This window comes from Ctenopharyngodon idella, chromosome 18, assembly GCF_019924925.1.
Source record: "Ctenopharyngodon idella isolate HZGC_01 chromosome 18, HZGC01, whole genome shotgun sequence".
Classification (NCBI taxonomy): domain Eukaryota; kingdom Metazoa; phylum Chordata; class Actinopteri; order Cypriniformes; family Xenocyprididae; genus Ctenopharyngodon; species Ctenopharyngodon idella.
In genome coordinates this window covers 25,333,476-25,355,751 of record NC_067237.1, presented here as the reverse complement: position 1 = coordinate 25,355,751, position 22,276 = coordinate 25,333,476, and the positions used below count along the sequence as shown (strand labels likewise).

Here is a 22,276-nt window from a genome sequence, read left to right as displayed (position 1 = left end):
ATTTGTCTAATGGAACTGATACAAGGAAATACAGCATTCATGCATCCATTTTTAACCATATACTTAGTAAATTTTTTACAAGGAACAAAAAAAAAAAAAAAAAAAAAGAACAGCCATCTGAATTGTGCATTTTTTAGCCAAAGCATATAGAGCAGTTTCTGAAAACAGTCAGGGTGTTTTTTTATTTATTTACAGTCCAGGAAAGCACTTACACCACCTCCTATAACAACTCAACCACTTATATTTGGTCTTTGAAGTGTAAAGCCCCCTCAGCTCACGGCGAGTTACATACATGCCTCATTATTGATTTGCTGAAAGGCTGCCTGAATCATAGAGTGGATGTGGGGAATAAGAAAAGGAAAATCAGGATGTGAATGTTTAAACAACTCTCAACATTGTCGCCACTAATTAATGCTTGCCAGCTCAAGCTTGCGGCTCCTCCTTGGATGCGGCCCTATATTAAGAGTATAGCCACAAGGTCTTCTCATAATCGAAGGTCTGAGTGCATTGGATTTATATAAACACATCAGTACCAGTCTTCGCTTTAAAGGGACAGTTCACCCAAAAATGAAAATTCTGTCATTAATTACTCACCCTCATGTTGTTCCAAACCTGTAAGACCTTTGTTCATCTTCGGAACACAAATTAAGATATTTTTGATGAAATCCGAGAGCTCTCTGAACCCTCCTTAGACTGCAATTTAATTACCACTTTCAAGGCCCAGAAAGGTACTAAAGACATCGTTAAAATAGTCCATGTGACTACAGTGGTTCAACCTTAATTTTGTGCACGAAAACAAATAGACAGTGCAGGCTTCCAGGTTCTACATCAGAACGCTGGCTCAGTATTAGCTGACGCTGAACACATGAGCAGCGTATGCGTGTGATGCTGACGCAGGAGCCGGCCAATAATGAGTCGGCGTTCTGACGTAGAACCTGGAAGCGCTGCACTGTCTCCCCAACATAAACAGCATAGGAGAATGACAGGGAAGAGAAGAAATTGTTGAATAAAGTCATTATTTTTGTTTTGTTCTTGCGCACAAAAAGTATTCTCATTGCTTCATAAAATTAAGTTTGAACCACTCTAATCACATGGACTATTTAACGATGTCTTTAGTAGTGGTGATTAAATTGCTGTCTATGGAGGGGACAGAGAGCTCTCGGATTTCATCAAAAATATCTTAATTTGTGTTCCGAAGATGAACTAAGGTCCTACGGGTTTGGAACGATGTGAGGGTGAGTAATTAATGACATTATTTTCATTTTTGGGAGAACTAACCCTTTAACCTTCAATGCCCTAGCTAGATAAATTTTTCATCAATACTGACATGGCTAAATGCATATCTATTCAGACTAAGAATAAGTATAAACATTGACTTTGTACCCTTGATGGGTATTCATAACTCAGTTGAGCACCGTCTACCATCCTAATATCAAAAGGCTGAAGTCAATGATTGTGGCCCCTGCAGTGTGAGTTTCACTGTCTACTTTTGATTTAAAGTGTTTACTGAAAGAAGCTCCAGGAGTGTGAGGAATGAATTTGTTCCAGGAGGTGACAGAGTGGGGAAGACCCCTGTCGCCTCATTCCCTAAGCATTAGACACTGACATCCGGCATGACCTTGGGACTGCAACTTGATTGCAAGTGTTTGTTCACCATTGACAGGCTTTACCGCCTCCTCTCCCTGTAAGGTACAGATACCCATGTAAGGGAAAAATCACTTTTGCTGCACAAAAGAGACATATTGTGTTCTAAATTGTTTTATTTGATTCTTTTAACTGATTCACTGGTTAACTTTTACTGTGACAAAACCCTTTTAAGGGAAGGCCAGGGACTTGTCTGTTGTTTATAAAGGTACACTTCATGCCCTGAAGTATACAGAACCCCTATTTTTAATTAACAGGTTTGCCCTTTTAAGCTATACATTAATAACATGTTAGACAAACATTTTAAGTAAATTGGGGTCTTTTCTGCTCTAGCATTACAATTGCCCTGTGCACAAAGTGAGGTCCATAAAACAATAGTTTATTGAGTTTGGTGTGGAAAAACTTGACTGGCCTGCCCTTCAACTCATTGGATTCTGGTCCCGCAGGGCCCCTTCCTTAGCGGCAGACCCTTTATCCTCCATTACTTCAACAGCCAATTTGGCAAATGAAAGAAAAAATAAAATACAGTACATATTTTGGTGGACAACATTTAATGAAAAAAAAAAAAGTGTTATGGGGCCCGTGGGGGTCCTTTGGCAGTCTCGGGCCGCACAGCCTGAAGATTTAGAGGCTGTGGGCCAATGGCACGGTCCATAATCTAGTCCTATTTGAATCCCACCAGACACATTTGGAATGAATTAGAATAGTAACTGCAAGCCAGACCAGATTAAAGGCCCATTTGCAAAACTATAATGATAACCAGTGGTCAAATGTGATTTCCAGATGGGATATTTGTTTTTACTGACCCTGCAAGTTTGATTAAACTATCAAAATATGAGAAAATATTTTACATTTTTTATATATTTAAAATATGAGAGAAGAACAAAACACTGAATTTGGTTAAGGTATTTATCTGACCAAATTTTTTGCCAAAAAAAGGCAAAATACAGCTACAGGTTTTATTTTACTATGCAAAAAATAAAAACGGTTATTTTAGTACTTTGCGATTATATTATTTATTAATATTTTGAATCAGCATTTGTTTTAATTTCAGTTTTCATTTTAATTTTTCTAGTTTAGCAATTTTGTATGCTTTTGTCATTTTTGGCGTTGTGTTTTTATACACTTTAAAAAATTATTCTCATGATTTATCACTACATTTTTTCTTTTGTCAAATCAACTGGTTCAGATAACAATATTTTGAGTTTCTGTTGATTAAACCAATCCCCTTCATTGTATTAACTCAAAATTTTAAGGCAACCAGGTAACTACTTTAAGTTAAACCAACAATTCTTCTTTACAGTTTAGCTATATTTAGCTTTACAGTAATTTACTTATATATCAATTTTAGCTTTAATTTAGTACAACTTATTTCAGTTAGTGGCCAAGGCAACATTTCTAGTTTAAGTTATCATCTAATATTCATATTTTAAATTAATTTCAGCTTAATTTTATTTCAAAAAAACTTTTTAGTTTTAAATAGATTTGGCCCCTGCAACGATCTCAAGCTTATCATCCCCTCCCCTCCCCTCCCGCGATGATCTCACAACACAATTTCATTATGGTCGCTGGCCCCCCTGACAAATATAAATCCCCCCCCACTTCAAGTCGTGTGTCCTGGCACCAGGCCTGCACCTTCCACAAGAGTAAACAATCGCAAGCAACGGTGATATTTCTTTATTTCAATTCACATTATTACACTGAAATATGGATTGCCTCAAATCAAACAACAATAAAGAAACATTACTATATATTTGATAACTATCTATCTAAAAAGAGAGTACACTGAATACCATAAAGTATACTGCATATCGACGTTAACAAAAAAGAAATCCTCAAATACACTTTTTTCCTTTTCGTAATCTTTGGTAAAGGGAAAACAAATACTTGATAGAAGAAAATACTGTATTACACTTTGCCACCTCGTGTGATTCTTTGTTGGCCCATAAAAAAAAAAAAAAAAAAAAAAAAAAAATTCACATTAAAGAGTTAAAAGGGCAAACAGAACAAAGAAGCAAAAGGACAGTGAATAACAGAATGACACACGGAAAGGAAAAAAGAAAATGTCACTGGGTTTTGGAATAAAGTCATCAAACAGAGAGACTCTGTTTTGATGTAGATTGTCATGCATGTTTCCCTAAAAAACCCAGCAGTTCTTTGAGCATTCAGAGTTGATTGACAAAATCTAAACACAACAGCTCGTCATGTGTGAGTATGTGTGTGTATGCTTGTGATTTCTCTGTTTTTCAGGGGACACATAGAGAGATCGCTGGAGTTGTGTGAGAGGACAGCATGGATCGACGTGGACCCCAGAGGCACAAAGTAAGTAATCTCACAAACACTCAATCATATGGATGGACGCCACCATCAGCACCCCACAGTCTGTGATTTCCCCCCACAGCACCTTGAGGGACACTTGATTGATCTTCATCTTCATTCCTACCAGCCTACGGTAATTCAACTATAAGGTGTGTTTAAAACATATGTGATTTTTTTGCATGTACGGTCACAGACACAAAGCGTGTGCCTTTGTGTGCTCAGCAAAGCATAAACAGAACATTTAGAGGTCCACGTATCCATCTCTGGTCAGAAATGTAATACTTCATAGTTCAGAGAATAACAGTTTGACTCTGAATACAACACACACTTAATGTCATATTCCAATAGAACACAAAAACAAAAGTTCTTGCATTGAGCAGATGAAGGCCACCCAGCTTGCGAATGACGTTTTGTTGGTACGGTCAGGCAGACGGATATGGTCCAAATATGCTCGTAACACAAGCGTGAACTCCACAATCAACTCGCTCAGGAGTCAAAGAAGACACGATGCAGATGCTTCTGATAAAAATACCTTAGAGCCATGTGATTCAATCAGACTTGTCCTTCTTCTTGCCTCCGCCAATGGGAACTTTACTGGCAACGGCGGAGCCGACGGCGGACACGCCACCAGCCACGGCAGACACGCTGCCCTTCACGAGCCCCACCCCCATCGCTGGCACAGATGCAACTGAGGTAACAGCAGTTTTCGTTAGATCATAGCTTTTCCCTCCAACCCAGGCGACTCCGCCTACTGTGGCTCCAACGGCCCCCTTCGTGACACTGAACAGACCACCAGCTACCCTGGAGAACATGCCAGGCTGGGGTTGGGGATGGTCTTTGTTGGGATCTACAGGTAATAAAAGGAAATGTTAATACTAAAAATATCATAAGATAAGATAATGGAGCAGCTGTTTAGTCTAAAATAAATAAAATAAAATATTGTTACATGTTACATGTATTAACTGTAGTAATAACAGTAAATGATGCATAATTACATGCAACTAAACCAAACCCTAACCCTAGCCTTAAAGGGTTAGTTCACCCAAAAATTAAAATTTTGTCCTTAATTACCCTCATGTCGTTCCACACCCGTAAGACCTTCGTTCATCTTCAGAACACAAATTAAGATATTTTTCACAAAATCCGATGGCTCAGTAAGGCCTCCATTGACAGCAAGATAATTAACACTTTCAAATGGCAAGAAAGGTACTAAAGCATTAGTTCATGTGACTACAGTGGTTCAACCTTAATGTTATGAAGTGACGAGAATACTTTTTGTGCGCCAAAAAAACAAAATAATGACTTTATTCAACAATATCTAGTGATGGGCGATTTTAAAACACTGCTTCATGAAGCTTCGAAGCTTTACGAAACTTTTGTTTTGAATCAGTGGTTCGGAGCGTGTATCAAACTGCCAAAGTCACATGAACTATTGAAATTTCGAAACACTTATGAGGTAACAAAGCCTCGTTTACTGAAATCACGTGACTGTCACGCTCCAAACCACTGATTTGAAACAAAAGATTCGTAAAGCTTCGAAGCTTCATGAAGCAGTGTTTTGAAATCACCCATCACTAGATATTGTTGAATAAAGTCGTTATTTTGTTCTTTGGCGCACAAAAAGTATTCTAGTCACTTCATAACATTAAGGTTGAACCACTGTAGTCACATGAACTGTTTTATATATGTTTTTAGTAAGTGTTTTAGAGTGTTTGAAAGTGTAAATTGACTTGCTGTCAATGGAGGCCTCACTGAACCATCAGATTTTATCAAAAATATCTTAATTTGATGAACGAAGGTCTTATGGGTGTGGAACGACATGAGGGTGAGTAATTAATGACAGAATTTTCATTTTTGGGTGAACTAACCCTTTAAACTCTAGCAAGTACATGTTCTTAATTAATATTACTCAGTACTTAAATGTATAATTACACTGTAACAGAGACACCGGTTTTATGGTTTTAAGGTTTCGCAACACCTTAAAATGAAGTGTAACCAAAATAAGTAATGATGTGAATGCCTACATAAAATTAAAAATACTATCTACATTTAAATAATAATTACTTGTAATTAAATTTTATTTCATACTTCAATTAAAGGCACACTATGTAGTTTTAGCCTCTAGAGTCTAGAGGTCGCTTGTTCAAAACAGGCGTAGCTTGATGATGCCTTGATTTTGCAGAGTCATGGGAGGTGTTGTCTTCATGTCTACAGCCGGTGGAAAACAATCTGACCAGACTCGGGCAGAAATCATATTCATGGATGAGCTAATGTATTAAAGATTTATTAACATTACTGTAGTATGAAGCAGGGTGTGGCTGAAAACCGTTGGAGCGGAACAAGGCCACTGGAGCGTCTGCTAAGGAGAGAAAAATGCGACACACGCCTTGAGAGCAGTGGAGCTTTTATTATGCTGCAAACGAGTGCTTCCGCTTCTTCCGGTCATGAGTATGTGGGGTAACGCAGCGCTGTTTTATCATATTAGATACATTTGTGTGTTGAAAGTTGTTATAATGTTACTCTGCGTGTTCGCTCGGAGGCTGCTATGAGAGACACTTGTTGCACACTGCATGGTAAAACATGGTACTCGCAGTAAAAATCAAGAAAACTAGATTTAAACAATAAGACTTACTGTGTTAAGCTATATAACAATGATTATTTTTCTGTTGATGAATGTATCCAACAGTTGCTCACCAGTCTAGTAAAACACATATTATATATTTAAACGTCTTTGGTGTTTCCATGGTTTCTACAAAATAAAACCGTAAATCGAGGGTATGATGTCATTGATAGGCGACACACGGACGCGGTTCATGTCCGGGTTAAAATTGCTTATTTCTCTGGATTTAAACATTCTTAATCCAAAAATCTTACATATTGTGCCTTTAAAGCTTTCACTTTCAATAAATACAACAAATAGAGTATCTGGCAACATAATTCTGATGAACAATATGCATGACTTTACTTGATATTTAATCTATTTATTTATCCATATAAACAGTTTATCTTTCATTTTATCATTTAAAACTCAAACTTATTTTGTGAAATGTTTTGCTTGAAAAGTGTGGTTGTGGCATCTTGCTTTAAAATAAATGCAAGTCGATTTGAAATTTTGTCATCTAAAGCAATGCCAATCATACATTTTTAAGCATTAAATTTCACAAACAATACAAAAGAAACAGAAAGTACCAATTAATTAAATGTGAAATTTTGAAAAACTGGTTTGTATTTTGTGGTAAAATTTACTTCAATGATCTTTGTTTTATTAACAACATACCAACTCAGTAACCATATCTACAATTTTATAACCAGATCTACTACATATGACAATTAAGACAGGGCAGTGTCAGTCTTGGATTGTGCAAGAGCACCACTATGTGGCACAGAGGGTTATCATTCTCTAGCATGAAGATGTACAGAGGACAGCTGTATAAAATGATTCATTTAGCAATACTGGGCTAAGATAAAAAAGCCTGGTTGTTGCAAGAAGGAATAACTGTAAAGTCTGATATTAAAATGTCAGCATAACTTCCAGTACCTGTTGGAGGCTCATCTTTCAAGTATGCAGGTAACTCATCCTGTTGCTGGTTTGTTTCACTCATTTTTACCCTACATAAAAAGTAAAAACAAGATGTGGCAGTTAGAATACCATCCTTCATTTTCCACAGAAGAAATTCTAATATGTCTTCCAAGAATCTGGGCAGGACAGACAGAAAACAAGGTGAAAGGTTGTGACTAAATGTGGGCTTCAACCCAACAAACACCAACATAGAACAAGGCAGACCAGTTTACTCTGTCAATAAAACGTAACCTGCTGCAACACCCTGTCAACATTGCAGCGAACACTGAGAACAAGACTGAAGACAGGACTATATTTTAAGACAAATAGAATTACTGCATATGGGATATACTATAGCAAGGTTAATAAATGGCTTGAATCATTAACATGAAATATATTAAATTGAAATTATAAATATTTTCACTAGTAAACCATATGAATGAGTGAAATTAAGAAATCATAAATAAATATTAACATAGCAGCTGTGATGCAGTACTACACTTTAATCATTTATCATCCTACATCGAGACATTAACTCAGGACAATAAAGATAAAATACAGATCATTGAGCAGTATATTAATACGTGTACACGTTACACGTAAGCAATCATAGAATGAGTGGAAATGAGTGTTAGAACAACAGGGTTTTGAAGCAACTTTATGAAGTAACAATTGGAACAAGTGCATTGTTATAGTACCAAGTCTGTCCTAAAACGAACTTTAGTAAAGGATAGTCAGACTCGTGCCATTGAATCGGTTCTTTCGAATATATGAAAAAAGCAATTCTTTTATGTCCTGACCCAATTACAGCCTTACGTGGTCACTGACATGATTCATTATTTTGTTTCTTAATTCAGTCTTGCAACCATGATTCAGTTCATAAAAACAAGGAAATTTAAACTAAATATACTTTGCATTTACGTTAACTAATAGGCCTAGCAGAAATTATTCTCTCAGACAAAAATGTTTTTGCATGTTTTGATAAAATTATATATTAAAATAAAGTCTCCTGTGTGTAAAAATGTAATATCAAGTCATAAACATATTTCCAGTCAGTTTTATTCCAAATATATTTAATGGGTAACTCGAGAACCGTTTGGAGGGATTCGTTCGATTTTGATTTGTGAACTGCAGTTCGATTCATTGAAAATGATTCAAAAGAATAATTCATTTGTGAATCGAACGTCGCTAGAAACCTTTGCTGTTACTGAACTGAATCTGACGTGGCGCTTTTGTGAAAAGTCTTTTCTTTCCCGGAGGCTAAATAATAATATCCTGAGCTTAAATTAACTCGTTGTTTTCTTTAGGCCTATTTCACACTCAAATTAAGCGTTAGGTGAGAAACAACAATATATAGGCTTTTAGGAAATTAGCCAATATAACGTTAAACCCTTTCTGAAGAAAACATGTTAACCAGGCAGAGAAAACTGACTAGCTTTGAAGAAAATTAAATGAAAACAGGGCAACAACTCATCAAACGACAGATACATGACGTTAGGTAAGAGATGCATTAGCTACTAGACAATCCAGCCATTGTCTACCATGTCGATAAAGCTCTTATGCATCACATCATATAACTAGAATAAAATATCAACAACACCCTGTATAACATGCAAGAGTAACATTGCCAGAAAACGTTGCCAGCTGTAGTGTATACTTACTGTGTAAGAAGTTGGCTGCTATAAACTTCTGCAGATCAAGTTGGAAACTTCTGTCTCCACCCCTTGTTTGTTTCAGAGGAAAAATATGCTGCTCCCTTCAGCGATTCAAAAAGACACACGCAAAAATTACGATAGATCTAGGACCTGACAAGACTTTTCTTATAAAGACCTATCTTTGCATAATGTATACGTGGCGCCCTAGCTGTTTTTAACCACGTACCAGTGTGGACACATAGGAAAGGAAGTGACGTTTCTATTTGTGGCGTGTGAAATGACTTCACTATACTTTGCCTGTGTGTAAAGTATCATGAAAATGAAGTGTGTATCTGTGCTCTGTCCACTAGAGTTCTTGGGTTTTTTATTGACTGAGACCTGATAATGGACATGGATCAACTAACTTGTGAGAATGGACAGCAAAGTGATAACTGAAAGTGCAAAGTGATACTACTCACTTTAGAATTAGTAAACTCCAGGAAAAGTAGGGGCCAAAGTGCTGTGTTAAGTGGTGTTGATTTTTCACAGGTGTTTTACCTGTATTTTCAATTCAGCATTGAACTGTGTTGTGTTTTAGGGTTAAAATGTAGGTGAACTTACTAGCTTTACCATTTTCCTGCAGGGTATCCCCCTCCACCCCCACCCCGTGTTTTAAGTGTAGTTTAAAAAAAAATACATTCATGTTTAATTATCTATAAACAGTTTTATGTTTATCATACAAACAACATATGTGGTAGCGGAGAGTGGGGCACAAACTAACACTTTTTGACTCTTAGTTTGTGTAAATTCACTTGGGGTTCAGAGTATTTTTTTCCCCACATTAATTTCACACGTCTAGTACAATTATGTGGTTTTGTTTCATTATACAGTGTATACTTTTTTTTATTCATTTATCCCGAAAGAAGTGAAATGTGACAACATGCCCCATAGGTGGGGCACATTGTAACATGACCATATGACAGTTTAAAATGTTATCTAATAATAAAAAAATATTTATATATATATATATATATATATATATATATATATATATATATATATATATATACACAAGGCAAACTAAAATATTTTGTCAAATACAATTATGAACTTTTTCCTTAAAAAAAAAAGTAACGGCATTTTTTTAATAATTAAAAATAATTTGAGATGGACTTGAGATGGAAAATAAATTAAGTTTTGCCATGCTGACGTGTGTGGAAACTTTTAAACCATGTGTTACAACTCGCCCCATGTTAGGTTGTGCCCCGGTCACCCCTATTTCTGAAAACATTTTATGGCAAGTTGCAATATAAATTAATCACAACATTCAACAATGAAACACCTCTAAATAATGACTCTTGTCCAGGGCAACACTGACCTCTCAACCTAGAAATTTGCTTCATACTTCCAACATGGTACTCTCACCACTCAAATACGCTAATATGTCTACAATAATTTCGAACCAATATTTCAGGTCCATGTGTTTATTTGTTAACTAGCTTTGTAATAAGTAGGAGTAATATACATATCAGCTGCTCATTATATCAAAATAAACCCTTTCAGAATGATACCGCTTTGTGTCATGATTCATGGCCACATTACTGCATTAATTTTCAATAATTTAATAATCAATCGTCAATATCTTACTTAATAATCAATCTTTGAAATTCCACTAGTATATTTTCTATAGCTCATACATTAATTTTGGACCATGCACAAAACCCCCCCCCCCACTAATTTACTCCAGAGTCTGTAATATGAAACCAAACAATGTAAAGCATGATGACAAGATGGAAATTGAAAAGAACACCTAAGGGTTTGTTTGTTGCAATTCCTCTATTGTGCGCCTGTTGAATTTCTTGATTGGTAAATTCCACTTTATGTCATTCCAATTCAACCTCCTATGGGTTGTGGCCAATTTTCTCAAGAACTGAAAGGGAGTCATTTCTTAAATCAAAATGTTGCCCAACACTAGAGGAAGTACTGTTTATTATGTCTTAATTTTGAGATCCTGCCCTGTACTCTTCAATAGAGGCATACACTGTTTAAGTACAATAACTCCAGTAGGTCGTGAAAAGACTAAACTGAAGATTGAATGTAAACAGGTGTTTTAATTATTTTTTTACAAATTAAACTAGCAGTTCTTATTGGCTGTTGATCTGCAGCAGCTGTCACAGGGGTAGTTTCCCGCCCTTATTCATAAAATGACGTATTTCCTGCACTGTCATGCAGCTTGTAATGTTTTGCGGGAACAGACTTGTTCAGAATCAAATATGACATTCAATTTTCAGTATATCATATAGATATATATGTAATCCCCCGTCTGTTATTTTGTTACGAGGTATCATCAATTCGCTGCTGTTCGTGTTGACTGTCTTCCCTCCCTCCTCAGTCGGGTAAACAAACAAGGCAAGTAACTAATTATTTAGTTTTATGCTTCATATACTAGATGCATTTAACGTTTAAACAGCATATTCCAAGTTATTAGCCAAAAATCAGATATTCTAGCTTTCTGTGACCGTCAAATTGTATGTTTTAAACGTTAGCAGTGGGCAGTTTTGATATGAGGTCAGCGTTTCATATATTTATATACATCTATTTACTTGGCTGCATTGTAACAGCGTTGCTTGCCAGAGAATCAGATACAGTGTTCACTTGCAACTCATCACACAATGTAATGAATGAATGTGCAGATTATTGCGTAACCAAGCGACATGGGTGATTGTTATTATCTTATATTGTTACTTTATATAAAGAACGCGATTGTGATTTAAGTGATTTGTGCATGTTCTGCTTGTGTATTATTAATGCACCTATCTATCTATCTATCTATCTATCTATCTATCTACTATCTATCTATCTATCTATCTATCTATCTTTATTTTAAATCCATTTTATTGTTTGCCCTTATCCCTGTTCCAGACTCTTAAAATATATTCATACTAAAAACATTAGTTTACTTTATCTAGTCAAAATAGAAATGCTTATTGTGTGAAATGTGGCCCCAGTTGTGTTTCTATGCTTGAAACACCCAATAAGCAATTATTTTAGTGATTTCTGTCTTTTGCTATCACTAGCTTTTGCTTTGCATTAATTTGTATCCCCTAACTCAGGGGTGCCCAACCCTGCTCCTGGAGATCTACATTCTTGCAAAGTTCAGCTCCAACCCTGATCAAACACAATTAAAATCTTCAGGAGCACTTGATAATTACAGACAGGTGTTGGATGTGAACTCTAAAGGTAGGCAGATGTCCAGGAATGGGATTGGGAACCTCTGCCCTAACTGGTTCTAAATGTTTGAATTCACAAATAGCCAAGATACTTTTAAAAGTTTGGTTCCAATATTACACCCTGCTCTTTCATTTTGCTATACTTTGGCCACTGAGTGGCAGCATTTAATAACATTAGACCTTCTGGACAGTGTGCTGATAGTTATTGGTATTAGTTTGTGATATTGTTTTCTGCACTGCAACCTGAAATAATTAAATGTTGTGAGATAAAAAGCAAGAAAATAGCAAGAAAATGTCACCTGGAGGACTGCACGCTTAACATGCACATGTAAAAGACTCTCAGTCTTTTTTGTTTGTTTCATTAAAAAGAACTGGCTCAAGTTATGGGGTTAAATCAATCAGTCTGACAAACCCTTTATCAAATGAGCTCATTGAATAATAGTCGCTCCTGGATCAACACACTCATCAAATGACTTGATCTCAAAATGAAGGACAGGTAATTTGGGTGAGGCTTAAATCAGTGTTATAACTGACTGGCTGTTCATATGATATACTCAATCGCATTTGCAATTTATAAATATATTTTTTACTGATATCTTAATAAAAGAAATGTACCGTATGTAGACTACTGTTCAAAAGTGAGGAGTCTCTTTTGCTGTCCAACGTTGTATTTGATTTCATTAAATACAGTAATTACAGTAAACTCATTTTTTCAGCAGCCATTAATAATATTTTTGTGGGAATGGTGATACTTTTTTGGATGAATAGGAAGTTCAAAAGAAAAACATTTATTTGAAATGGAACCGTTTTGTAACAATGTAAGAGACTTTACTGTTACTTTTAATTAATTTAGTGTACCCTTGCTTAATAAAATTTAAAATAAAAACAAAAAAAAATCTTACTGACTGTTAAAGGTGCAGTATGTAGGATTTCTGTCCACTAGAGGTCGCTAGAGGCCTATTCAAAACAAAGGCGTAGCTTGATGACGCCAAGTTTGAGCATGGAATCTTGGGTGGTCTTCACTTCAACGGAAGATGCAAAAGAATAGGGATAGGACTCGGGAAGAAATAATGTTCATGGATGCGATTATTAATGTTACTGTAGTATGAAGCAGAGCAGGACCGAGCGTTGTGGGAGCTGAACGAGGCCGCTGGAGCGATTGCGCAACACACGCCTCACAAGCAGCGGAACTTTTATTATGCCACAGTTGCCAGCGCCGCTTCCGCTTTTCCGGTCATGAGTATGAGGTAACGCAGCTCTGTTTATCATATTAGATACGTTTGAGAGCGTTGAAAATGTTGTAACGTTACTCTGCATTCGCTCGGTGGCTGCTGTGAGACGCTTGTTTGAGACACTGCAGTAAGCTAGATCGATTTTTAGAATATCATATTAAATCCTGGATGGCTTGTTGATAACTGGCATGCAATTCATTTTAAAACATATTGTATGATGGAGAAAATTCTGTATTTCTGTTACTAAAAATAAAGCTGCATCTGATTATGCTATGTTAGCTACTTCACAAAATAGTGTTTTTCTCTGAGGCATGGTAAAGCATGGTACTCGCAAAAAAATCAAGAAAATTCAATTTAAACAAGACTAAACGTGTTGAGCTATATAACAATTAGTTTTCTGTCTATAAATATATCAAAACAGTTGTCTCCTTGTCTATTAAAACGTGTAATATATTAAAGCGTCTTTGGTGTTTCCATGGTTTCTACAAAATAAAACCGGAAACCGAGGCAGACCGAGGGTTACGCAATGATGCAATTGACAGGCGGCGACTCGCACGTCCCGGAGCCTTGGTTAAAATTGCAATTTTCTCACGATTTACAAATAGTTTGAAACATTTGGGATATTGTAAGTACTCAAGTGAACAAAATATATAACACTGGCCTAGTGGTTTTTGGATATTTTACTGCAAAAATATTACATATTGCACCTTTAATGTGACCATCATGGAGACTGTAACGGTGTCTCCTCAATAGGGGGCAGCAGACATTAAAAAAATAGCTGTGTGCAAGAGTGTCCACCTTTTTTTTACAACGAGGAAGTAAGATGTTTTCTGTTAATGTGCGAGACTTCCCAATTAATAAGCCGCTATAGAAAAATAAGAATATCAAAGTGCAGTAAACTGTAAAACTGTGTGTGCTACACACCAGTGATTTTATAATTAAGACATTAAAATGTAGTAAGAAATACCAGAGAAATATCAGACCGTACTAAGACAGATCTACTCAAACAAGGTCCCCTTGAATTAAAAGCAGAATAAATAAGGAGCATAACATTCCATACTAAATTAATTTTCCATCTTAGTCTGTTTTAGCTGCTTATTGACAAACAGCTCAACTAATTAAGCTCAATTTGTCAGCAGTGAGGAGACAGAGATGTGTGCTAATATCAGCACAATGACTCTGTGCTGTCTTACTAACTCTGAGTCTGACAGCCAGCTCATTCCTGCCCTGACTGCCCGTTGCTAACCTCTTCTCCATGGTTTCAGTCACACCACTGGTCGTGTTGGTTTTTGACTCTTCTTTGGAGAGAAGCCCCTGTGCCTATGATTATTGAAGTCTCCGTTAAACAGCAGATTCTTTTGGCTTCCTCAAGTGCACATTAAATAGCAGGAAAATATACATGGGCATAGTGCACGAACCAAAATGTATCATGTCATTTTTCATGTTCGTTCAGGGAACCTGGTAAAAACTAGGCTATAGTACATGAAAATCATTCAGCAGTACAGTGATTTTTTTTTTTTTTTTTTTTTTTTTTTTTTTTTTTTTTTTTTGGGAGATGTTAGGCACAATGCAGAACAGACTATGCAGGCTACTTTTACACTGTTGCCTGCGGGTTTCTTTTTCTAGTTTGTGGGTTGAAGCGACTATGGGATATTTACCCCCGGAATTAGATCTTTACCAGGGGATCCCCGGAATGTGATTGGACTAGTTTTGATTAGCAATTGGGTGGTGGTGTTTTTTTTTTTTTTTTTTTTTTTTTTTTGTGCAGACCTGGCAACCCAGCTCAGCAACACAAAAGCAGATGAAAGTGATGTGACGTCTAGCCAATTATGGTTTCCCATACTCAGAATTTGTGCTCTGCATTTCACTCATCCAAAGTGCACAAACACAGTAGTGTGTTTTAAACGCACACCATGAACGCACACCTGGAGCAGTAGGCAGCCGTTTTTGCTGTGGCGCTCAGGGAGTGATTGGGGGATAGGTGCCTTACTCGAGCGCACCTCAGTTGTGGGTAATGAGAGTGGAAGAGAGCGCTGTTCATTCACTCCCCCCCACCTACACTTCCTGCCAGTACTGAGACTCAAACCCACAACCTTCGGGTTACAAGTCTGTATCTCTAACCATCAGGCCACAGGTGTGTTTATAGAGTATTTTTAAAACGGCTTCGAACATAACCCAGCCAATCATAATCAAGGACCAGAACTATCTGTTTTATAATAAGTATTTTAATTTAACTGTAAACTTATATTTTTAATCAGTTGTTGTTGTTGTTGTTGTTGTTGTTGTTGTTTGTATGTTTAATCATTATTAATATTTTATTATTTTTATAATTGTATTAATTTAGAGATTTAATAACTTATCAAATGGCTATTAACCATTTATCCAAAAAAATAATTATTAATGTTTTTAATCAAATTAGTGGGGAAGTTGTTTTTATTATTAGCTGCTAGTTTGATAAAATAAAAACATTTATATTTATTATTATTATTATTATTATTATTATTATTATTATTATTATTATTATTATTATTTATTGGGGGGAAGAGAGGAGCAATGCAGTGAGACAAATGCTCTGAGCAACATCCCTATCACAAAAGTAGAAAGAACATTTTTGTGTCTCACAATCAGGTCAGATAATTTATGTCCTTTAATCACATTCGACCTTTGAAATGAATGTTTCATGAGTGTCTCCTGGTATTCCCCCATGTCTGATGCTTGCTGTTTGTTTGTGGAATGAGAATTTTTTTTCTTTTCTTTCTCAGGATTCCCACTTCAGGAGAAGTTTTTCATGCATTATGAGTCCCTGATTGTGACAGAACAGAAACGCATTGTGCTGTAAATTCTCCATGCCGTCTGTGTGAGTCTTAATAAGCTCAGCTGTGAAATATTGGACGTGCGCAGCGGTGTCTCTGTGGTTAGCAGGGAGACAAAGGCAGTGACCTCCCCATCCCCTGTAGTTTTTAATAGTTCCACGGGAGTAACCATTACACTTTGGGAGAGGGGAATCTCATAAGGACTTGCCTTGATGTGCTTAAAAAGATTAAATGGCCAACAAATGACTAATTCAATTCCATCTGCAGCTAGATTTGTCCCTTAAGACACTGGTGAGTTGAATTGAGTCATAGCCAGTTTTATTGTGTCTTGGTTTGCAGGTTGCCAGATTTTGTTCACACTCGTCTGCATCCAGCGGCCCCTGGTAGTTGTTTATCACTCTGGACACTGACCCATTGTCACTGTGAATGTGATAACTGTGCCCCTTTCGGCTGCGATAAGGTTGCGTCGTTGAAAGGCCTGTCTTATCGCATTTGTCTGCTGTGACGCAGGCCTTGTTTTATTGGATGTATCTCTTTGTATCCACTCCTTACCTTTTATTTTATATTCTCTCCCTCCATTTCTGTCTGTCCCAGTCGCTGTCTGTCATTCATTCTTCGAAGATGTCAAAGGCTTGAGAAATGCCCTTTCACGGCTCCAGGCATCTTCCTCACCTCTCGCTTCCCACAAACTCTCTTTATTGGATTCTACCTCTGCATCATCTGTCTCCATTCACTCCTTTTTTTTTTTTTTTTTTTTTTTTTTTTTTTTTTGGGGGGGGGGGGGGGGGGGTCTAAATGGCCTCCTCCTTTCTCTTCCAGCTGGGTTTGTTGACACACAGTCAATCCTGGACACTTTCACCACCCTCCCACCTCTTGTACCCATTCCCCTTTCCTGAGCCGTAAAGCTGCCACAGCTGTGGGCTGTTGAACGAAAGTGGAGGGGGACATTAAATATATTACAACCATTAGCTTTGTTGGGACTTGACAGTTTTAATACGTTGAAGCTTTACGCCAGCCAAAGGCAGGATCCAGCAGAGCTCTGCTATGATTTTAATTACACTTTAAATGTTGTGATGGGCGGATTAAGCAAGGTAAAAGGCAACTAGCAATTCTTGTCATCTCTTTTAAAAAAAAATGTTTTCTAAAAATGTGTAACTATTTTCCTATTTTACACACACACACACACACTGTTATTAGAACAGATTTAAATTTAATAGATACAAAAAAGTAGTAAACTCTATATCAACAGTAGGTTTTTCCCCTAGTACAGTTACTTGATCCTTCAGAAATCATTCTTATGTTGGGTCATTACTTAATGTATGTCAAAATTATACAGTTTTCTTGAGCCCTGGTCTATAGCCACATTTGCAGAGCAAGTACAGCATTGCATAATATTTAAGCTTACCTTAACATTATTGCAGCCTTGCAAGAACTGATATTTCCTTCTGAAAATCTATCTGTTTACTTTTTGAAACGAAAATGTACACCATTAAACTTACAATTAAATGTCTATTTTCAGGTGTCAACATGAGCAAGGCAAAGTCGAGTAGGGACAGAAGGAACGCTCCGCCCAGCATCACCAGGGTGACCCGCAGTTCCATCAACCCTCAGGACTCTCAGCGCACTAAACCTACAGATTCAGGCCTTGTCAATGATCTCAGCCTAATGAGCGTGAGTGAACAGCAGGCCTTGTTAGCACGGTGAGATGTCACATCCTTATGTTATACTTTCCAGCAAACAATCAGTAAATACAAGAGCTTTGTTTCCAAGCAAAAATAAGCTTTTGTAAGACATACACTAGTGGCCAAAAATGATGTCTGGAGGGGATATGTTTATGACCCTACAAGTTTGATTAAATGATCAAAATGAGAAAATTTTTTTTTTTTTTTTTTTTTTTTTTAAATATTAAGGAAAAATAAAACCCTAAACTTGGTTAACGCATTCATCTGATGAAATTTGTTGGTTCTCCCTTGTTTTTGAATGTTTTTGTTATAATTTCATTGTATGAGAGCCAGGCCAAAATTTATGTCCTCTCAATTTGCTATGTTTCATTGCATCACAAATGAAACAATTGACTCAAAACTCCGCTACGTAATATGATTAAAAAATTAACATTTTTGATATTTAAATAATGGGTGACGATATAAATTTTCCTTGACCAGACATTTTGACCTTTTGGCCACTACTGTAGGTTCATGAAATCTAGTTTAAAACAAGTCAGCATTATTAGCAGAAAACATGAATGCAAAATGAAAATGGCTGTTATGAATTTTCACAAAAGGAGCTTTCAGTTACTAATAGGCAGGTAAACTCTTGACTTTTTCAGGAATAAAAAAAAAGCAGTGTACAATAATAAAAAATATTCTGTGATTGACTTTAATTAGAGTTGTTACTGTAAATTAAAACTATTAAAAATAGTTTTCATTAATTGAAAGAAATCTGTAATAAATTATTATATTTATTTTCCTTTGTTCGAGAAGCCTTTTCACTCGGAATAGGGAAGAAAAGACCATTGCAACTTTGACTTTAAAACAAAAAACAAAACAAATTCGAACTGTTGCCTTTGCAACAGAAGAAAAAACAAGCGCTAAAGTGACTAAAACAAAATAAATTAAAAGCTAAATAGAGTCTTTTTAAATTATCTGGGGGTTTTTAATGTTTATTTTTCTAGTACGTATTTTTTCTTCTTTTTAGGGAAGGGAAGTCCTACCAGAGTCCCAGCACCAAGTCTGTTCTCTCCTCATCCTCTGGCAGCTCTATGCCTCACAAAGCTTTGGGAACTATCGGCAGGCTGATGAAGATCGGACGGGTGCGAAACATTGTGGTGGTTGCTGGAGCAGGAATCAGCACAGCCAGCGGTATACCAGACTTCAGGTGGATACTCACTCAAAACCTTTAAACTACTTCTGAATCATCATGTCACTCCGCTAACAATGGTCTCTATATCAGGACACCAGGGACGGGTCTTTATGCAAACCTTGCGAAGTATGACATCCCTTACCCAGAGGCCATCTTTAACATTGACTACTTCTCTGACAACCCTCATCCTTTCTTCTCATTGGCTAAAGAGCTGTACCCTGGACACCACCGTCCAAACTACGTTCACTATTTCATCCGTATGCTGCATCAGAAGGGCCTGTTGCTTCGCATGTACACTCAGAACATCGATGGACTTGAAAAGCGTGAGATTAAAATTCAAAACTCTTAAAGGGACAGTTCACCAAAAAATGAAAATTGTAATTTGCTCATTCAAGTTATTCCAAAAACTGAATTTCTTTCTTCTGCTAAACACAAAAGAAGATATTTTGAAGAATATGGGTAACCAAACAGTTGATGAGCCCCATTGACTTCTATAGTATGGGGGGGGAACTGTGGAAGTCAGTGGGGCCCATCAACTGACATTCTTTAAAATATCAACTTTTGTGGTCCGCAGAAGAAAGAAATTCATACAGGTTTGGAACAACTTGAGAGTGAGTAAATGATGACAGAATTTTTACTTTTGGGTGAACTGTCCCTTTAAACGTCATTATTGAAAGTGTTATTGCAATGTTATATTCTAAACTCTGTCTGTAGTGTGCGGTATCCCAGATGACAAACTTGTGGAGGCTCATGGGAGTTTCGCCACTGCTGCTTGTCACCTCTGCTATACGCCATATCCTGCAGAGGAAGCCAAGGTAATCAATTTTATAATTTAGATCACTCATAGAATGCACACCATTTTAGCACACTACATAATCTTCCATTCTTTTTCTCCTATCAGCAAGCTATAATGAACGGCAATGTGCCCATCTGTACTTTTTGCGCTGGGGCAGTTAAACCTAATGTTGTATTCTTTGGAGAGGATCTACCAGAAAAATACTTTCAACATGCTGAAGATTTCCCAAAAGCTGACCTTCTCATGATCATGGGCACTTCTTTAAAGGTGGGTTTATTATTATTATTATTATTATTATTATTATTATTATTATTATTATTATTATTATTATTATTATTAATAAACCTGACTAGATTTATGTCAACTATGCAAGTGTTCTTTATTTTATTTATATTAATATTATTACTTTTTTACATGGCATTAATAGAATGTTTGTACTTTTTAAAAATGTATCTTTTTTTTTTTTTTTTTTTATTAAATGTAACTTATTCCTGTGATGGCAAAGCAGAATTGTCAGCATCATTACTCCAGTCTTCAGTGTCACATGATCCTTCAGAAATCATTTAAATATCCTGATTTGCTGCTCAAGAAGCATTTCTTATCAATGTTGAAAACCATTATGCTGCTTAATATTTTTGTGGAAACTGTGAAGCGTCTTGTTGTTCAGGATTGTTTGATGAATAAAAAGTTCAAAAGTCTTTACTTTTGCTTTATAAATTGAATGCATTCTTATTGAACAGTTTCTTTGTGTATATATTAGTTATTCTAAAATTATTACATTTCATCTGCTTTGTGACAGATCGAGCCCTTCGCCAGCCTGATTAACACCGTAAAGTCCACAGTGCCTCGTCTGCTGCTCAACCGTGATCCGGTCGGGCCCTTTGAACGGAGGCCCCTGAGGAGGGGTGACTATATGGAGCTGGGAGATCTCTCTGATTCTGTCCGAAAACTTGCAGAGATCCTGGGGTGGCATACTGAGATCCAAGACCTGATGAACAGCCATGAAAATGGTGTTTGTTCTTATACTGACCCCAGTAGTAGCAGCGGTGAGATCAGTGACTCCTCTGAGACCGACAGCATGCATTAATATCATCCATAGAGATGCTCTGCATGTTTAAAATATCCTTGGGTATGGAATGGAGACCTGGCAAGGGTTCAAGATGCACATTTGTTTATCTAACTCAATACATCTGAATGTTTTATCTCAGTGTTCTTACAGTATTCAACAGCCAGTTTTACTGTATTTGTAGCGGTGTCTTTTTCTGACCAGATGAACACCAGCCATATTTATTCAGACAGTGACACTTGGCCATGTTTTTGGTGGGTTTAGACTCATTATTTTAAACCCAGCAAAATCAGTGTCTGCTGCTTATTTTGACTGAAAAACCCACATCAGATTATCTTGAAAAATCGGTCTCTTGTACTCTATGGAAAGACTATAATGTATACGCAGAGAACTTTAGTGGATTTAGCTCTACTTAAAGGGTTAGTTCACCCAAAAATAAAAAAATAGTCATTAATTACTCACCATCATGTCGTTCCACACCCCTAAGACCTTCGTTCATCTTCAGAACACAAATTAAGATATTTTTTTATGAAATCCAATAGCTCAGAGAGGCCTCCATTGCCAGCAAAGTCACTGAACCTCTCAAGATCCAGAAAGGTACTTAAAACGTCATTAAAACAGTCGACGTGACCACAGTGGTTCTACAATAATTTTATGAAATGACGAGAATACTTTTTGTGTGCAAAAAAAATTAAAACAACGACTTAGTTCATTAAGTTCTTCTCTTCCGCCTGGGCCTCTGACATGCGCTCACGAAAGCACCATGATGCATGCGTGGGAAGGTGACGTAGAGCCGGCGTTCTGAGGTATGACCCGGAAGCGCGGCACTGTGTTTGCAAGCAGAGGAAGACGTGCTCTGTACATAAACAGTCTTCGACCGGGCACAGCTGTTGATTTCAGAAGTCGAGTGTTTCCTTGACCCGGTTTAAAGTCTTCTAGTGAAAAATGTTCACTACACAACTTAATTTGCTTGACGTATCGAAGCGGTAAATCAACATCCTGATGAACAGCCAGCAGCCATAGCTTCATTTGGTCAGAATCATTCGATGGGAAATGGTGAAAGGGAAGCCACTGATTTTGTGGCTTTGATAAGGCACTTTTACATATTCTTATTCGTTTCTCAT

The 22,276-nt window shown here is 36.8% G+C and overlaps 2 protein-coding genes across 4 annotated transcripts; one reads left to right on the top strand and one right to left on the bottom strand.

The window, feature by feature from the left end:
- Positions 1-3,306: 3,306 nt before the first annotated feature.
- On the bottom strand, positions 3,307-9,473 carry tmem263 (transmembrane protein 263). Of its 2 annotated transcripts, none has more exons than XM_051870680.1 (3): positions 9,180-9,473; positions 7,502-7,572; positions 3,307-4,810 (listed from the first exon to the last, which is right to left on the bottom strand). In XM_051870680.1, exons 2-3 carry the CDS (start codon positions 7,563-7,565, stop codon positions 4,512-4,514), a joined length of 363 nt encoding a protein of 120 aa, XP_051726640.1. In that variant the 5' UTR covers positions 7,566-7,572; positions 9,180-9,473; the 3' UTR covers positions 3,307-4,511. The 2 variants fall into 2 exon arrangements, with proteins under 2 accessions (XP_051726640.1, XP_051726639.1); XM_051870679.1 differs by having other exon boundaries at positions 9,184-9,463.
- Positions 9,474-11,345: 1,872 nt separating this feature from the next.
- si:dkey-103i16.6 (uncharacterized protein LOC557125 homolog) lies at positions 11,346-21,370 on the top strand. Of its 2 annotated transcripts, none has more exons than XM_051870675.1 (7): positions 11,346-11,565; positions 17,951-18,131; positions 19,126-19,305; positions 19,381-19,613; positions 20,005-20,105; positions 20,192-20,353; positions 20,886-21,370. In XM_051870675.1, the coding sequence occupies exons 2-7, from the start codon at positions 17,959-17,961 to the stop codon at positions 21,171-21,173; spliced, it is 1,137 nt and encodes a 378-aa protein (XP_051726635.1). In that variant the 5' UTR covers positions 11,346-11,565; positions 17,951-17,958; the 3' UTR covers positions 21,174-21,370. The 2 variants fall into 2 exon arrangements, with proteins under 2 accessions (XP_051726635.1, XP_051726636.1); XM_051870676.1 differs by lacking the exon at positions 11,346-11,565 and adding an exon at positions 16,458-16,475.
- Positions 21,371-22,276: the final 906 nt, after the last annotated feature.

Bases quoted from the DNA above. Each gene is read 5' to 3' on its own strand.
- tmem263 (XM_051870680.1), bottom strand. From the start codon at position 7,565: ATGAGTGAAACAAACCAGCAACAGGATGAGTTACCTGCATACTTGAAA. The intron at 4,811-7,501 runs GTACTGGAAGTT...TATTACCTGTAG, and splicing joins GAAAGATGAGCCTCCAACAG to ATCCCAACAAAGACCATCCC.
- si:dkey-103i16.6 (XM_051870675.1), top strand. From the start codon at position 17,959: ATGAGCAAGGCAAAGTCGAGTAGGGACAGAAGGAACGCTCCGCCCAGC. The intron at 19,306-19,380 runs GTGGATACTCAC...TCTCTATATCAG, and splicing joins AGCGGTATACCAGACTTCAG to GACACCAGGGACGGGTCTTT. The intron at 20,106-20,191 runs GTAATCAATTTT...TTCTCCTATCAG, and splicing joins ATCCTGCAGAGGAAGCCAAG to CAAGCTATAATGAACGGCAA.